Source organism: Phycodurus eques, chromosome 7, assembly GCF_024500275.1.
Source record: "Phycodurus eques isolate BA_2022a chromosome 7, UOR_Pequ_1.1, whole genome shotgun sequence".
NCBI lineage: Eukaryota > Metazoa > Chordata > Actinopteri > Syngnathiformes > Syngnathidae > Phycodurus > Phycodurus eques.
In genome coordinates, this window is record NC_084531.1 from 2866478 (window position 1) to 2882865 (window position 16388).

A 16388-nucleotide genomic window follows, 5' to 3' on the forward strand; every position below is an offset into this window, starting at 1 on the left:
GACACAAAATGACCCATCCACAGAAGAATTACTGTCTTTAAGATGAGCCTATCATTTTAGCTTTACAAAATGTAAATGTATTGCCTATGTTTGAATTCATCACCGCTTAAACATCTTGGGAGAACAGACATGCTCAAGGTTAGATGCACTTAATCTAGGTGAAAACAACTGAGCAACTATATGAATACATATTACCTTACTCTCTTGAAAACGTTATTGCTACTGAATTATTCAGTGCACGAGCTCCATAAATCATTCTAACCACATTAGCAGCAGAGCATGTTGTACTTATGTCAGGGTGAAATGAAATGTGCATGTGATTAACCTTGGCCACAGTGTGGATATGAATGTTAATTGTGTGTGCGCAAAGGGGAACTACTGTAGAGCAAAATCTGGCATGGGTCTGATTCTGATTCTGATTCTGATTCTGATGGGCATTGTGTGTTCCCTGGTTTAAACACTGGGCCTGGCCAGATGGACAAACATACATCGGTGCTTACGTGACACTCTTTATAGATTACGGATGAGAGCAATTGACCTTTATAGGAAACCTGTTAGCCAATGGCAAAAGGCTGTTAGGGTGACAAGCGCACCTCATTTTGTTAAGTGTTCCTTTGAAAAATGAAGGGTTCTAAGGGCACTCTACTGTCAGGATGAACAAAGAGGAACCAGAAAATACTGAAACAAAGACCTCAACATGGAGTTTGGTAGTATGCGTTACCTGCAAATCGCTCTTACAGCCACAATAAATCCCAGAATTGAAAAAGAAAGAGGACTAAGGATGCTTTCACATGTTTTCCTTGAGAAACTGCAATATCATGTTTGGAAGTGTGCTTCATCTATCATGAAGGGTGTAAGACATGGTCAGATGTGTTGTGGCCTCAACAGGATCATTTTCGCGAAAGAAAACCATAAGTCATGTTTTCTATTTACACAGAACCCAGAAAAGGTATGATATTGCTGCAACTGTGTCCCCCCCCCCCCCCCCATGTATACTGTAATTTCTCGTGCATAATGTGCAACCATGTATAATGCGCACCCCAAATTTGACCTCAAAATTCTGGAAAACCCTTCGACCTATGTATAATACATTTTTACAATGCATGATTTTGCTTCTACCCATATGATCAAAACATGAAGTATTATCTGTATTTTGATAGTTTCTTTCAAAGAATTATTCTGAAGTTAAACACCTTATTTGAACACACAATACTTTCTTTTTATTTACGGCACGGTGGACGACTGGTGAGAGCGTCTGCCTCACAGTTCGGAGGACCAGGGTTCAATCCCCGTCCCCGCCCGTGTGGAGTTTGCATGTTCTCCCCGTGCCTGCGTGGATTTTCTCTGGGTACTCCGGTTTCCTCCCACATCCAAAAAACATGCGTGGTAGGTTAATTGACAACACTAAATTGCCCGTAGGTGTGAATGTTAGTGCGAATGGTTGTTTGTTTGTATCTGCCCTGCGATTGGCTGGCAACCAGTTCAGGGTGTAACCCGCCTCCTGCTCGATGATAGCTGGATAGGCTCCGGCACGCCCGCGACCCTAGTGAGGAGAAGCGGCTCAGAAAATGGATGGATGGATGGATGGATGCTCTTATTTTGATATTCACAGCCCTCCTTTTATTTTGTAAATGAGAAAACACAAAGTTGTGCTCATATGTTTGATTACCCAGGCAGGATTTGTAAGATGTGTACAATTCTTTTAAGAAAACATGAAGGACACTTTTTTTATAGTGGCCGTGGCCCAATGGTTAAGATCATTGCCTGTTAAGATCATCGCCTGCCTGATCATCGTGAACCTAGGTGGGGGACCTAGGTTCACGTCCCCGACTGGACCATCCGCCAACGGCTGTGGTGTCCTTGAGCAAGACACTGATACCCCGAAATGCTCTCCGGGCGTTTCAGCTGCCCCCTGCTCCAGTGTGTTCCACGAACTTGTGATTGTGTTCACTGTGATGGGCTAAATGCAGAAAACAAATTCCGTGTGCATGCATGCATGCATGCATGTTCATGACAATAAAAGGTGATTCTATTCTATTCTATTTGTTCTGGCTAAGTTACAACTCTGATATTACCTCTGAAGGTGGAATATTGGTGAGGTGTTTTGGTCCACCTATTCCGTGTCAGTGCTGGAAATACTGTACAGAACTGCAACTCTGAAAAAAGAAGATTAAAGCATAAATAATGTGTAATTGTTTAAAAATGGGCTGGTGACAATGTCACATTGAGTGGGAGCATTGTGTACATGTAACGATGCTTTGTACCAGGCGTGTCAAACTCAAATTCACGGTGGGCCAAAATTCAAAATTGGGACAACGTCACGGGCCAAACTCAATATTTAATGAAAAATCACGGCGATGTGCGTATTTCCCCACTCAGCAGAAATGTAGCGTTAAAGTTTATCATATGACAACAAACTTACATTTCTCTTCAACACCGAATCGGGAAGAAACAAACTTTAAAATTATAAACACAAGAAATCAAATGTGCGATAAAAGACATCAGTGGTATTTGTTTTTTGTTTTGTATTTAAATAGATAACATGAATTCTTTTGCCTCTCTATCTTCTATTTATCTATCTCCAACAACCTCTTTTTTATGTAAATATTTCTTCGAAGGCCAACAACAAAACAACCCCAAAAAATAAAAATGTACTTCAATCAAAATCCAAACTTCAAACTATTAACAGTTCCTGTCTAGGAGTTGATAAAGGGCATTAAAAAAAACATTAATTACATTATGTTATATTCTTTGTTACAGCCACGTTACTCCGCACACGACAAACAAGTCTGTCTTTTACTTTAGTGAACAGATAATCTACCTCCCACCTGTCTTGGAAGTTAACCGTTTTTCATCTTTCGTTTGGCCATTTTGGGGAAGGGGAAGTGTAAATTTGCTCGAGGAGACTGGTAGCATAGTTGCTAACGATTCCAACAGAAAGTGAAGGGGCGCATGCCAGTCTAGACTGATGGGCCAACACACTAGCAAAGCATTCTGGGATTTGTAATATTAGTGGCGCATATGATATATACTGGCGGGCCAGCTCTAATACACATTTCTATATGGTCTTGCGGGCCAAATATAATTTCATCGTGGGCCAAATTTGGCCCCTGGCCCTGAGTTTGACATATATGCCCTGTAGAATGAGTTTCATTCACATTGTGACAAACTCATACATACTGTAACAGGGCACATATCAGGACTCTGAAATAAATATCAATGAGCAAGCACAAACCGACAGTGAACAGCCAGTGAACTACACAGTATTTAAACTTTGATCAAAACCATTCTTTGTTCACCCTTTGGTATTTGGATACCAAATACAATGTGATTCGAACAGTACCCTTGAGATGGAAGCATGGCAGACGCCTTCGTCGTTAAGTGGGGGATCCCACAAGGCGCGTTCTGGGGACCAGTTCTCTTTTGTATCGGCATAAATGACCTCCCAAGAAGCTATTTCAAGGTGCATTTGTATGCTGATATATTTGGAAACATCCAGTTAGGGCTGGGCAATATGGCAAAAAATGATCTTAATTGTTTTCATATCGTCTGATTTTTAACATGTTTTGTGTATGTTTTTGTATGTATGAAACTTCAACCCCTAATGGAAGAAGGCAATACAACTGGCTCCAATATAAAACATCTTTACTGTATCCACTTAAATTAACCCACCTATTTGAACAACTATTTAGTACCACAACCTTCCTGTCCATTTTGGGACACTTCCTGTTCATGTGGGGAAAATGTGGGCATTTCTATATGGAAAAAGAGTAGCATTTGGGTAATGTGAGAATGAATGATATTCAAATATTTTGTAGTTGGTATGGTTTAAAATTGGTCAAGAAATGTGGAAGCAGGAGAGAATAAAGTAGAATTTGTCTTAATTTAGGGAAAATGTGGGTATTTTAATGTGGGAATATGTGAAAGGTGGGTGAAAGGTAGAATTTCGGTAAAGAGAGAATTTGAGGAATGTGGAAAATATTTTGTAGTTTGAAAGGTTTGAATCGTTACAAAATATTGAAACAGGAGGGAATAATGTAGAATTTGTCTGTGGGTACAGTTTTAACTAACACATTCTGATACAAATAATAATTTTCCGAGTAATCAATTATTTTAAAAAGAATTACAATTACAAAAGAACCACCGAAGAAAACATTGCCTCCCTGAATGCACATTGGGTTCTCACGCAAGCTGCGACATGCCTGCCAGGAATGGCGGCCCCGCAATATCCTTACCCGCCGACATACGTATTTAGGCTCATATATAGTGTGTTCAGATGGGTTTGTCCTGGAAGTCCCGAACAAAACCTGTCACTCTTGAATGAAAATGAACTTTCGTTCGAAAAATGATCACAGATGCCAGAGTGGGCGCGCCAGCAATAACGTTCATCAGGCAGAAATGAACTTAGTTCAGTTCATGTTCGCACAAAATATGAACGAGTTCATGAACTTTTGCTCATTGAACTCCTTCAGATACAACACTTATATTAAAAATACCAATTTGCCTTTGTCTAATAATGCATTTAGAAGCTCTAAAATGAAGGTCTGTTGATGTCTCGTAACTTAGTTGAGTCAAGGATGAGCAAACAGTGAAGCAACTTTTGTGGTCAGGAAACAAGATCCTAAGCAATCCAATGGCCCCAAATCTAAAAACAAACAGTAAGGCATGATGCAATATTCTCACAATTACAAGGAGATGATGTCATGAGCAAGAACCTTTTTATTTTTTGCACTGAATAAAAAATAAGAAATAAAAAAAGACACTTTGTACACTTTCTGCAGAGAACAGACATATTTTGATCCCGCCTTAAAAGCTAACAAATCAGAAATGAAATTCAGTCAAATTATTTCGACTGAAATGCAAAGGTTCTTCATCTGTTATGATACAATGTGTGAATTGAACACTATTCATCTGTAATATTGCATTTATGTGTAATTCATTCAATACCAGTCTGGCAGTGAAGAAATGAAAATAACTGATATTAATCCCCTATTTCCCACATTCTCATTTAAAACAAACAAACAAACAAGGATTACAATTCCATAACTATGAAATCTGTACTATAACAACATAGCTATGTACACTGTACAATGATTTGAACACAAACATACATCTATTTTGCAAATAAAAACGAGTCTTATGCTTGATTTGATCAGCCAATACCTGGACACACTTGTGTTTATGGCGGTGTGACGATGCAACTGTAAAATGCTGAAAGGCAGTGAAGCCAATTTGTGCGATGCGCTGAACAGAATTCGATGGCAGCAACAGTTCCAGGCAGCACGTAATAGGTGCTTGACAACAGTTTTCATTCACGGTTTCAGTTTACCAGTTGAACTTTTTTTTTTTTTTTTTTTTTGTGTGTTCAATGAAAAATATGAAGAATGATATCAACACAGGGTAGGATTCATGAATGTGGCACAACTCATAAACATCTTGACAAATCAACGTCACATCACTTATGTACCATAAAGTAAACCATTTCATGAAACAGAATTACTGAAGCTGAGAGTGCCCGTGGTTGCTAACATACATGAAATTTAATTTGACGCTGTCACTCTCGTTACCCAATAATAAACCACTTTTAGTAACTTCTCATCAATCTCAAATGTTCCCCCCACAATACACTTTACAGTACTTTTCTAGCGGTGGATGAGTAATCACATAATTAAAAAATGTAACATCAATCTGACTTTCTTTAATTGAATAGAATAAAATGTACTATTATAATTAGTTGTTGCCAAAAATTGTTGTCATCGCTACCGCACCATACTTAATGCAGGATTCTTTCTACTGATGATTGCGTCAAAAATGATTGCAAGCATTTCGGTTGGTTTATTCGCCTCTGTGTCCATCATCAGTATGACATGAAAACTACGCGGACTATTTTATTTGCAACAATTTAGTGTTGGGGTGTATTGTTGTGACATTTCCCCTACAGAAGAATCAGTTATGTTCATATTACACTATGCAACAAAGCCAAGAGAAGATAACTGTACAATGTCAAAAGTACTGTTTGTGCTCTTGGTATGAAGCTACACTGACTCAAATGTGATTTTTAAAGATGACACTATGTTTTAAAAGAGAATCTCGAGGTGTGATCCCCAAATAACAAGACCTGACTCAAAGTATATTAGCAACAACAGCAGCCCTTAGCTTTCATTACAATACTAGTCAGGGTTTAAGGGGGCACATTTCACGTGAAATAAAAAATGAAAAAGCATTTTTCCCCACACCTGATTACGAGTCAGGTTAATCTATGATACAAAGTCTGTACAAGCACTTTAATTTGTGCAAGAAGGAGAAACTGGAAGGCAGTACGAGGGAAGGATTTGTGTGTTTCTCGACGGAAGTACTCCTTTGGCATCTGTGAGTCAGCAGGAAATCAAACAATCTTTTCACTTACATTAGTGTCCCTTCTGTTTTACCTCCGTTTCTCCATAACGTGTAAATATTAATCACTTGTGAGTTAGTCTCTCATTCACATTCTCGATCCAATTCTTATGACATTACATATGACTTCCCGTTGAAACAGAAAGGGCACTTCTTATTTTTCTGCAAGTCAAGAAAAGGACTGCCTTTTTCTAATGGGTGTGTTACAATGCAGAAATACAATGGATAACGCTTCCCTCAATTGTATCATTGTTTTGATGGTTTTATCATTCAATGGATCTTCCAAAGCATGTTTTGTTCCTCAATATAATGTATGTAGAGCATTTTCTCTCTCCCACCGTGCCCCTTCCAGTGAGACGTCACTGTACAATCATCACACCTCTGTTTGTTGCTGCGAATCAGTGATGATGGTTACTCCTCGACGCAGCTCGTCCATACTGTCAAAATTGCTGCCATGTTCAGAGTCATCCAGCCCACACGGGCCAGACGCGTCCGATGCTGATGACGCTCCAATTGACAGTCGCACATTTAGAGACAAAGAGTCATCGGCGTCCCCAGTTTTTGAGGTAACCCCGCTCACCGAAGTACTGAAGTCCCCGTGCACTGCCTCCCCCATTGGAAGCTGATGGGGAGGCAGGTATTGACTGGGGTGGAAATGAGGCCTCCCATGCTGATGAGCAGTGTCACCAGAACTCAAGGTGCTCTCCTTGGAAACTGGCAGGTTGGCAGGTAGTAGAGTAGGGGGTTCAGCATAGTCCTCTCCAACAGGCAATGGAGGAGGCAATTGGTGTTGGCTGAAGAATTCTTCCTCACGGGGAGGGGGGTAGTCGCTGTCAACGTCGTAACCTCCCAGATAGTAGTCCGATTCTAATTCACGAGCGCTTCCTCCAAGTCGTGCTGCTGTGGCCGCTGCAGTGCCTCCAGGAGGCGCCTCGTACCCTGGCACCTCTTCAATGTCAGACAGTTTGGTGCTTGGCATCCAGTCTGATGTGTCCCAATGATATGCTGGACAGTAGAAAAGGACATGGTTAGTGACAAGCTGCAATGTGACGGTTCCACATGGAAAAGTCAACACTGCCAACATCTCCCTCCCCATAGTGGAAAGCTTTGCAGTGCACACGCCTTCGGTATGCAAAAGGTGCATCACACACAGGCAGTTGCAGGAACATTACACAAACATTGTGATGGTCAATCACATGACAGGCACTTGCACAACATAACACTGGGTTTCTGAATTGCTGTGGCATGCACACAAGAAGCTGTTAAGGGTCAGGATCACAGCATGCTCGGATTCATGGAAATTGCAGCACAGAAGCCATGTTCAAAAACATACAATTTCAACATTTGAGAAAAGCATGTCAAATATTTGGTCAAATGTGCTCTTGATTGATGATCACATATTTGTTCACAACAGGATGGGCTGTTCAATTACTTTGGCGTGCACCAGAAATGCATCTATTGAGCCTGTAGCCAAAATACTGTACATCATTATATTTATACAGTTAAACCTGACATTATTTATAAGCTTGCCATTTCGAATAAAGCGAATATTTACTTGCTTAACCCTTTTAAAACGATGGCGTTCACCGGTGACACAGCGGCACATGTGTATTTCGAATTACCATAACTCCTCGCTACTTTGTGTCATTTTAATCATTCAAACTGCCCCTGAAAGCTGTGAAACTAATACATATATCTATTGTGGTGCTAAAAGAGCTAATGGGCATCCTTAATGGCACAAGGAAGTGAAACGAGACTGTAAGATGCCGACAAGAGACAAATTAAAAAAAATAATGTACTGTATGTTCTATACATCCCACAATTCATTCGTTTTAATTACAGTACTGTAGTTATAGAAACTCAAGGTAAATGTTGCTCTTATATTTGTTCCTGTCGATTTTGTTGAGTGTGTGCATTAGCTATTTGTCAGGCTAAGGCTGGTATGTTTCAAGTTATTTCATAAAACTCTGACTGTGGCTTGTGTTTTAAACAGTGGCTTTCCAGTCATGTTCTGCAATTTGGTGATTTACCAAACATATGAGTTGAGATCACTCAGTCAGGTTTATTTTTCTACGAGGAAGAAGAGCCCAATTGACCTTATGTGAGTCGTTGCTGCCACATTAAAATCATAAAACCAATAAACCTAACTGAATTAGAGATGTGCAGGTGAGTGACTGCACTAAACTGACCGTAAAAAAAAAATCTGTGATGCACTGAATCCGCTGGAAGTGAACTGCGATATGGCGGTTTCAATATTTCAATATTAGATGCAATGTTGGATTGATTATGAATATGACAATACTGTATTCTTTTTCTTATTCCTGCCTTGTGGCGCAACTGAGGCAAGAATGGAAAGTACTGAGCAGTCTTGGATTGCACACTGAAGCCAAAGCATAACTGAGAGAGCATTTTGACAAAGAATTCTCTCAGAAAAAAGGGCGACCTATCATGGACTGATGGAAATGAACAATTGAGCAAATTGTGATGGAAGATACAAAATGTCAAACAAAAACAATATCATGCATCAAAACAGAACACAAATTGCTTAGAGACTAAGAAAGTGGACTTTTACATCATCAAACTTGCACAATCACTGTTATGGAAGAATAACTCCAAACAGCATGACAGTAGATGTAGTAAGGTAAGTAATGGGGCAAGCAAGAATGGCGTTAGATAGGAAGAAGGATGACAAATGAGTGATTGTCCTCTGCTGCCAAGCCAACAAGCTGTGGGAGGAGGGGATAGAACTCACAGGAGTTGAATGAATTAATCAATGACAAAAGATATAGATAAAAAGATACAAGGAGTAGACTGATTTTAAACCCCTTATTTTCAAAGAGTCACTGCCTGGCTATGTGAGTTGCAGGTGGTTAGCCAGTCAAGCCTCCCTATTATCGTATTCTCTTTTGCTTCTCAGGATAACGGTACTTGATTGGTTTCAAGACTAAGGGTTAGCACTTTTGGGTATTGCGGATATTAATTGGTTCCTCTGCACATAGATCAGTGAAGCCGGAGGGCCTGGTCACAACAAAGTCACAAAATTGCATCCTAACTACTTCTGTCTGTCTGGTACTGGCAATGATTAATGAAGCAGTTGCTGAGTATGGCACTTTAGTCAAATGGAAACATTGACCTCATCTTAGTCCTAGAGAAAAGGTCAGATGGCCTGCAACAAACTTTATGGAAAGTAGGTCATCTTATCTTGCTCCAAAACCAAATGTTGTCACGGTTGGACTGATAGCATGCCATTAAAATAGGAATCTGTTTTGTCATTAGTCATCATTTGGCTAAGACAAATCTACAGCTGAAGTCTACTCCTTGCATAGATATAGATAGATAGATAGATAGATAGATAGATAGATAGATAGATAGATAGATAGATAGATAGATAGATAGATAGATAGATAGATTTCACCTCTGTTGTAGGTTTGACTTTGGTCCATGACTGACACTGTCACATGAAAGAATAACATATGAGATGTTTTTAAGTATTTGGGGTGACTAGATTGTTGCATGATACAGTGCAAAAGTCGGTCACCATTAGCGTTGCTGTTTTAATTGTATATTTCATAGCAAAAATACGCGGCGCGGTGGACGACTGGTTAGAGCGTCAGCCTCACAGTTCTGAGGACCCGGGTTCAATCCCCGGCCCCGCCTGTGTGGAGTTTGCATGTTCTCCCCGTGTCTGCGTGGGTTTTCTCCGGGAACTCCGGTTTCCTCCCACATCCCAAAAACATGCATAAATTGGAGACTCTTAATTGCCCGTAGGTGTACATGTGAGTGCGAATGGTTGTTTGTTTGTATGTGCCCTGCGATTGGCTGGCAACCAGTTCAGGGTGTCCCCCGCCTCCTGCCCGATGATAGCTGGGATAGGCTCCAGCGTGCCCGCGACCCTAGTGAGGAGAAGTGGCTCAGAAAATGGATGCGTAGCAAAAATACAAAGACAAAATATTTGTCACGCTAAAGTTACCAGGAATACGAATCAAAGGGCTATCAATAGAGCTTTCTAACCCGGGAATTCTTATGGCATCATCTGACAAGAACAATGAAGTTGCCCGCTAACTCAGATGGACAAAAAAACACAAATACGGCAATCCCCTTTTTGTTCACTGTTGATAACAGTTTGGCCTTGGTGGAGGTTTGAGTGACATTCTTGCGATACAGTATGTACTGTATTTTCGAACTGCTAAAACAGCAACTCTAATGGTGCCATAAAATCTCGCATGGTACTGTAAATATAGTCAGTCCTTAGGTGAATCGCTTCATCTTTTTTATTTATTTTTTTTTTTTATTTTAAATCAAGCTGCAAATCGAGTGATTCGTTCGAACGACCTATTAACCATTAACAAAGAAAAATCACAGTTTATGAGGCTCTAACTGGACTACAATTTTACCTGGGTCAGAGCCAATATCTTTAAATTTAAAGGGACCTATAATGAGAGTTCAAGCTATGGACGCTTTGAGATATTCTTCAGTTCAAATTGTGTTTTCCACAAATTGTAGTCTGTCAAAAAACACACCCGAGAAAGGAAAAGAGTGGAACAGTCAGAGGTGAGATGCAAAGTCGATGAGACATGGTACCTTCACTTTCGATTGTGTCGACAGCGTCATTGACCAGTCGAATGACGGTCACTATGGAGGCTTTTGGAAGGAAGAAGGAGATAGGTTTTGAAAGACAGTAATTCATGGTGATGGTTTACGACATCCACTCACAATCCCATTTGTTGCTATCTCTGCCTGCACAGAAGATTACCTTTGCAGGCTTTGACTTGAAGACTTCTCTCACAGTTTTGCTCTTACAAATAGAAAATGAACAACCCTATCAAACAAGCATGCAAATGGCTAAACATTACAAATGAAAAATAAAGACTCAGAGAACAAAGAAAATAATAAAAGGGAGTGGGGATGTGGTGTGCATAACAATACACCTGACAAATTGTATTGGCTTGAAATGTCAAAAATAATCGGGCAAAATCAATGCCTTTAATTAACGGCCCATGAGGTTGAGTGACATTTCTGAATCACACTGTTGGGAAAACTGTGGATCTCGAGGAAGCGATGTAATGAAAACAAGGCAATGCAATCAAACCAAGACACAAACCCATGTGCAAAGCTCCAGACAAACGCTGCGCTGCATGCTATCCAAGATTAAAAACACTCATCTTCAGGAATTGCGACTGGCTGTAAGAACAGCTACAATGTGCTTTGGAAAAGCCCCCAAAAATCTGTCACAGCAGGATGTTTACTATATTCTTTACATTTGATGTCACATTCATCTGTGTAGTAACCAATGTCTAAAATCTCTTGGAGACATACAGTTGATATCTGAAGATATATCATATCCGCTGTATTTTATGTATATGATAGGAAATTGCTATCTTGTGTTGGCACACATTCATCAGTCCAAGAGGAACTACAGAATTAACATGAACTTTTCATAATGACCATTATGGCTTGTGGCACCTCTAAATACACTTAATGAAGAGGGAGCTATTATTTGACCAAAATAATACAGTAAAATGGCCGATCCGGAAACCATTCGTTGACCGGGGGTGCTGACGGTTGCAGTCGTCCAAATTTCTAAATCGCTATCTTCATTCACACTCTGTTTGAATGCCCACCACCAAATTTGGATGCCACCGCTACTGTTGCTATTTCAATCAGATTATATGAATAGAAAAATAATCCCTTACACAACTATTTCATCAACCGAAACAATACTTCATTGTTTGTAGTTCTGAAAGTCATGCTTTGGTTTAAACAGTGGAGGAATGATTTCGTTGATGGCAAACTGCGCCAAGAAAGGATTGGTATGCTTGAGTCAATAAAGCTATAAGGACAAACTGCATACAGTGGAATACTGAATCTGTGGCTGTGTGCGTCATGAAGCTGGTGTTGTATGTAAGCCGCATCTTTACAAAAAAATGCAGGAGACACAGTTGGCTGGAGCAGTAACAACACAAGGGAAGCCAGCTTCTGTTGTGTTTCCATTCCTCCTCCTCTTCTCATTGATAATTCACCCGTATTGTTGTGTCCCCTCCAGTCTTTCATTCTCATTCTCCTCATGCACACACCAGAGACATGAGGTCTTTGTATGATGTGCTATTGTAAACCTAACATTTCACCAAGGTATGAAACCCATGTTTATGTAAAGCATTTTTATTTGCATTTCAATGTGAAGATAAAGTCCCAGTCTTTCCGAACAAGCAAAGATATTTGAGACCGACATTACCAGAGCTGAAACTCAAGGGATATTTGAGATTCAGAGTGTATTGCTGACAACACAGTACAATAGAAGAGGAGGGGGGGTTGTATCTTACCATTGTCATCACAGGAGTCGGACTGAAAAGAGTTCAGCGACTGGACCTCTGAATTACTGCCCTTGTTGCTCCCTGAGAGACAAGTTACTTCCTCCGCCGTATCAACCATCTTACCTGCAAAGACAGGATAGAGGATCAGGAGGCAATTCTAGGGTTTAAAGTGTTGTTGTCGTTGTTTTTAACAAAACGTAACTATAAACAGTCCATCAACATTTTCCCAAGTTTCGTTTTCAATTTTTTGTGTAAATAGGAATTATGTAAACTCCAAATAATGCTCCCATCCCTGGGTGAAATTTCAGGATGACCCTAAAATGCACTAACTGTTAGAGATGAACGTAATATGACATTCACTAAACCTCTGAAAGCACATGTCCAACTCTTAAACGTTTTCGTGCCTTTTTGCACAACTTGCTGATTTCTAACAAGCATGGTAAATCACAACAGGTGTCTCAGCTATGACTCCACACTCAGAATTGGTATTTAAACATCCATCCATTTTCAACACCGCTTATCCTGGTTTTGGGTCGCGAGATGCCGGAGCCTATCCCAGCTGACTTCGGGCGAAAGGCGGACTACACCCTGAACTGGTCGCCAGTCAGTCGCAGGGCACATATAGACACGGACAACCATTCGCACTCACACTCACACCGTCACTGAGTGGGAACTGAACCCACGCTGCCTGCACCAAAGTCAGGCGAGTGTACCACTACGCCATCAGTGACTTCGGTATTTAAACAGTCCTTTTAATCATGCTGTTTACATTTTGACGTCATCAGACCAAGACGAAAAACGACATTGTGCCTTCCTTGTTCCTCAGTCAGATTAGATTGCCTTTTGATTGGTTACATTCTGTTTCACGTCACATTTCACGGTGTCATGACTCAGGGAGTAGTCGGCTTTCCACACGCAGATTTTGGGTTGTAAATATTGAACGTGTTTAACATTCAAGATGGTCGGCGCTGACAGGTTTTGCACCATATTACCGGGATAACTCCACTCTTAACATAACTCAAACCACAGGATAATCTTATAGGGTCATCTTTTAAGACGTAGGATAGTCTGGCGTTCGACATCCTTGGTCACTAAGGGGCAAAACTGGGACAAAAACAGCAGGTCATCAGCAGGTTGCAACGCAGATACAAAGAAACTGGAAGAGTCACAGAAAGGCATAGAAGTCAATGCCCTTGGAAATTTCCATGGATCAAACAGCAGTCGTGAATTTTGCTGCTCAATTCTTTGTTAGAGAACTGGAAGTTGTGAAAAAGTACTGAAACAGTGAACAGCTGGAAAGGTGGATACAAAAGTTTAGAGACGGTCAAATCCAGTATCTACGCTACCAACCTCCAAACTGGGAAAAACAGGTGAAAGCACTTCCTTCCAGCACGGGTAAAAGATTGGGACAGAGCAACTGTAAGAATTTTAAACGTCTGTTGTTGAAAACAAGGTGTCACCACAGAGCCACTAAAGTTGACAATGTCCAATCTTTAGGTTCATTAGGTTTGTTCGTGTTTACATGTATCATATTTGTACAGTATAAATAAAGGATATAGTATACATGTATTACATTTTTGTCCGAAGGCACGAGCCATAAAGAAAACAACATTTTAGCAAGTTCGGCTTCAAACCATCATGTCAACAACCGGTAGTTATGCTCGTTAGTGCAGCATACACAGGAGCTGTGCTAACCTGTGTACGACGTGGTTTTCCGAATAGAGCGGGTTAAGTTTCAGATAACCAGTTATCAGTAACCAGTTCAGTTTTTTGTGAATACGGTACTGAGGATCTTCACGAAAAAGGAATACGGTTGTCTCATTTGAATTTCAGTATGACTATACACTCACAAACACTCTTACCCTCGTCAATGTCCCACGGGCTCTTTCGTATGGAGTCACAGTCTGATCGACAAGGGGAAACTGGGGGAAGGTTTGGGGCCACGCTGCACACCACAACCCCCCTCCTGGTGGACCCTGACAGAATCCTTGGGGACTCTGGGTGAAAGGTGCTCATCTCCGTATGCTCCACAGCGCGTCCGTCCACCATCTTTTCCAATGTAGACCGTGGATCACCCTGGAAACAAGGAGTGTACGCCATAGGCCTGACAGGGACCTGTGGAGGTCCCATCATCCCACCCACTCCCACCAGAGTGGGCCCCAGCCCGGTCTCTGAGTAAAGGTTGATAGGGTCTCCTGCTGTGCAATGCAGGGTCTTAAACTGAACACCATTGGCTTTGTTGAGAAGGGCTGCTGTAGCAGGGTCCTGGACCAGCGACAGGTTGTTTCGCGAGTAGCTCTTCTGGAAGACCTTCTTGCGGAAAGCGATGAAGAGGATGATGAGGGTGGTGATGACAAAGAGCACAACGGCGATGCCAATCAACTCCTCCTTTCCGACCACCGCATGCCCAGCTTGCATGTCAGGGACGACAACAGGCCGCAGGCTGCAACGCTGGCCCACAAAGCCCGCAGTGCAGTTACAGTAGAAGGAACCATGAGTGTTGACACAGATACCGCCGTTCTCACACTCGCCCTCGGGATTGCTTCGGTCACATTCGTTTACATCCTTCTCACACCTGCAGGATGGAGGGTTGGAAGAAAGAAGGGAAGAAACTGGTATGAGAAGAATGTATAACTAACAATGGCTACACCAATGATTTGCTCCCATACAGATCAGTTTCCAAAGGAGCCCAATCGTCAAACGAAATGTACAAAGGATAGATCTATCCCTCTGTGAGCATCAGAAACAAACCATTTTTCTTAGATGATTCTTAGTTTTTCACATTTTCAAAGTAAGTTTATGGACCCAAGTGGAAGTTCATGAAACATGTTTTACCAGTATTACCACTACTTGCGAACCTATGCTTGTAAGTGACAGCTTTGACAACAAACGCGGCAGCTACACAACCATACAAACTGTATGCTGGCAATATACATCACATGCACATCACTATTCGTAGGTAGGTGTTACCAGGTAAGATAACTGCTTTTGGCCTTTATGAGAAATACAATGGTTGGCTGTGTTGTCCCTAAAGGACAATACAAAGTGGAGATTTAACTATACTTTCGATCACTGACAGTATTAAGTCAGTGTAATGTGTATCAGAAATTTAAAAAATCATCACGGCTTTCCTGAGATAGGTTTTTCTAAAAGCTAAATAATAACGCGATTTTAAATTACTCTAGAATCATCACTGCTCCCATCTATTATGCTTGCCTCCTATTCGTTCAAGTGGGAAGTTAGAGGTCGCAGGCAAAATCAAAAACTAGATGCAAAAGTAGAGGTAGTATTAAAAAGATTCTCAACCTGGTGGTATTTCTTTATTCAATGTTAAATGAGGTGATGTAGTTTGAAAAGTGAATTAGACTCAATGATGGAGTCACTGAAATGGAAGTTGTACAAAGTCAAATCAAGCATACAGACTGTGCAAGACATCCCAAAAACGATTTACCTTGAAGATCTGTTGGCACACTTGTATTTCTGAAGACTAATTGACAAGCATGTACAAGTACGCTTTTAAATACACGATAGAAAACCGTGTTTAGAAGTGATTATCAAGCTTGAGAAGTAAAAAAAACGTTTTCACAGTATGTAATGTAATATTGCCCCCATGTGGCTACAGAAAGAAAACACAGTGACTTAATTATTATTATTTTTTTAAATAAGTGGACTTCATAGCTCTAA

The 16388-nt window shown here is 40.8% G+C and overlaps 1 protein-coding gene across 5 annotated transcripts in view; it reads right to left on the bottom strand.

The window, feature by feature from the left end:
• Nucleotides 1-4707: 4707 nt before the first annotated feature.
• fat3a (FAT atypical cadherin 3a) overlaps nt 4708-16388 on the bottom strand; it is a 182085-nt gene continuing 170404 nt past the window's right edge. For 3 of the 5 annotated variants that reach the window (XM_061681168.1, XM_061681171.1, XM_061681167.1), the window contains 5 exons: nt 14567-15279; nt 12714-12827; nt 10975-11034; nt 9809-9844; nt 4708-7398 (listed from right to left, as the gene is read on the bottom strand). In XM_061681168.1, coding sequence (XP_061537152.1) covers nt 6767-7398; nt 9809-9844; nt 10975-11034; nt 12714-12827; nt 14567-15279 — 1555 coding nt within the window. In that variant the 3' untranslated portion in view covers nt 4708-6766. The remainder of the gene's footprint in view (nt 7399-9808; nt 9845-10974; nt 11035-12713; nt 12828-14566; nt 15280-16388) is intronic. The other 2 variants (XM_061681170.1, XM_061681169.1) reach the window with 1 other exon arrangement.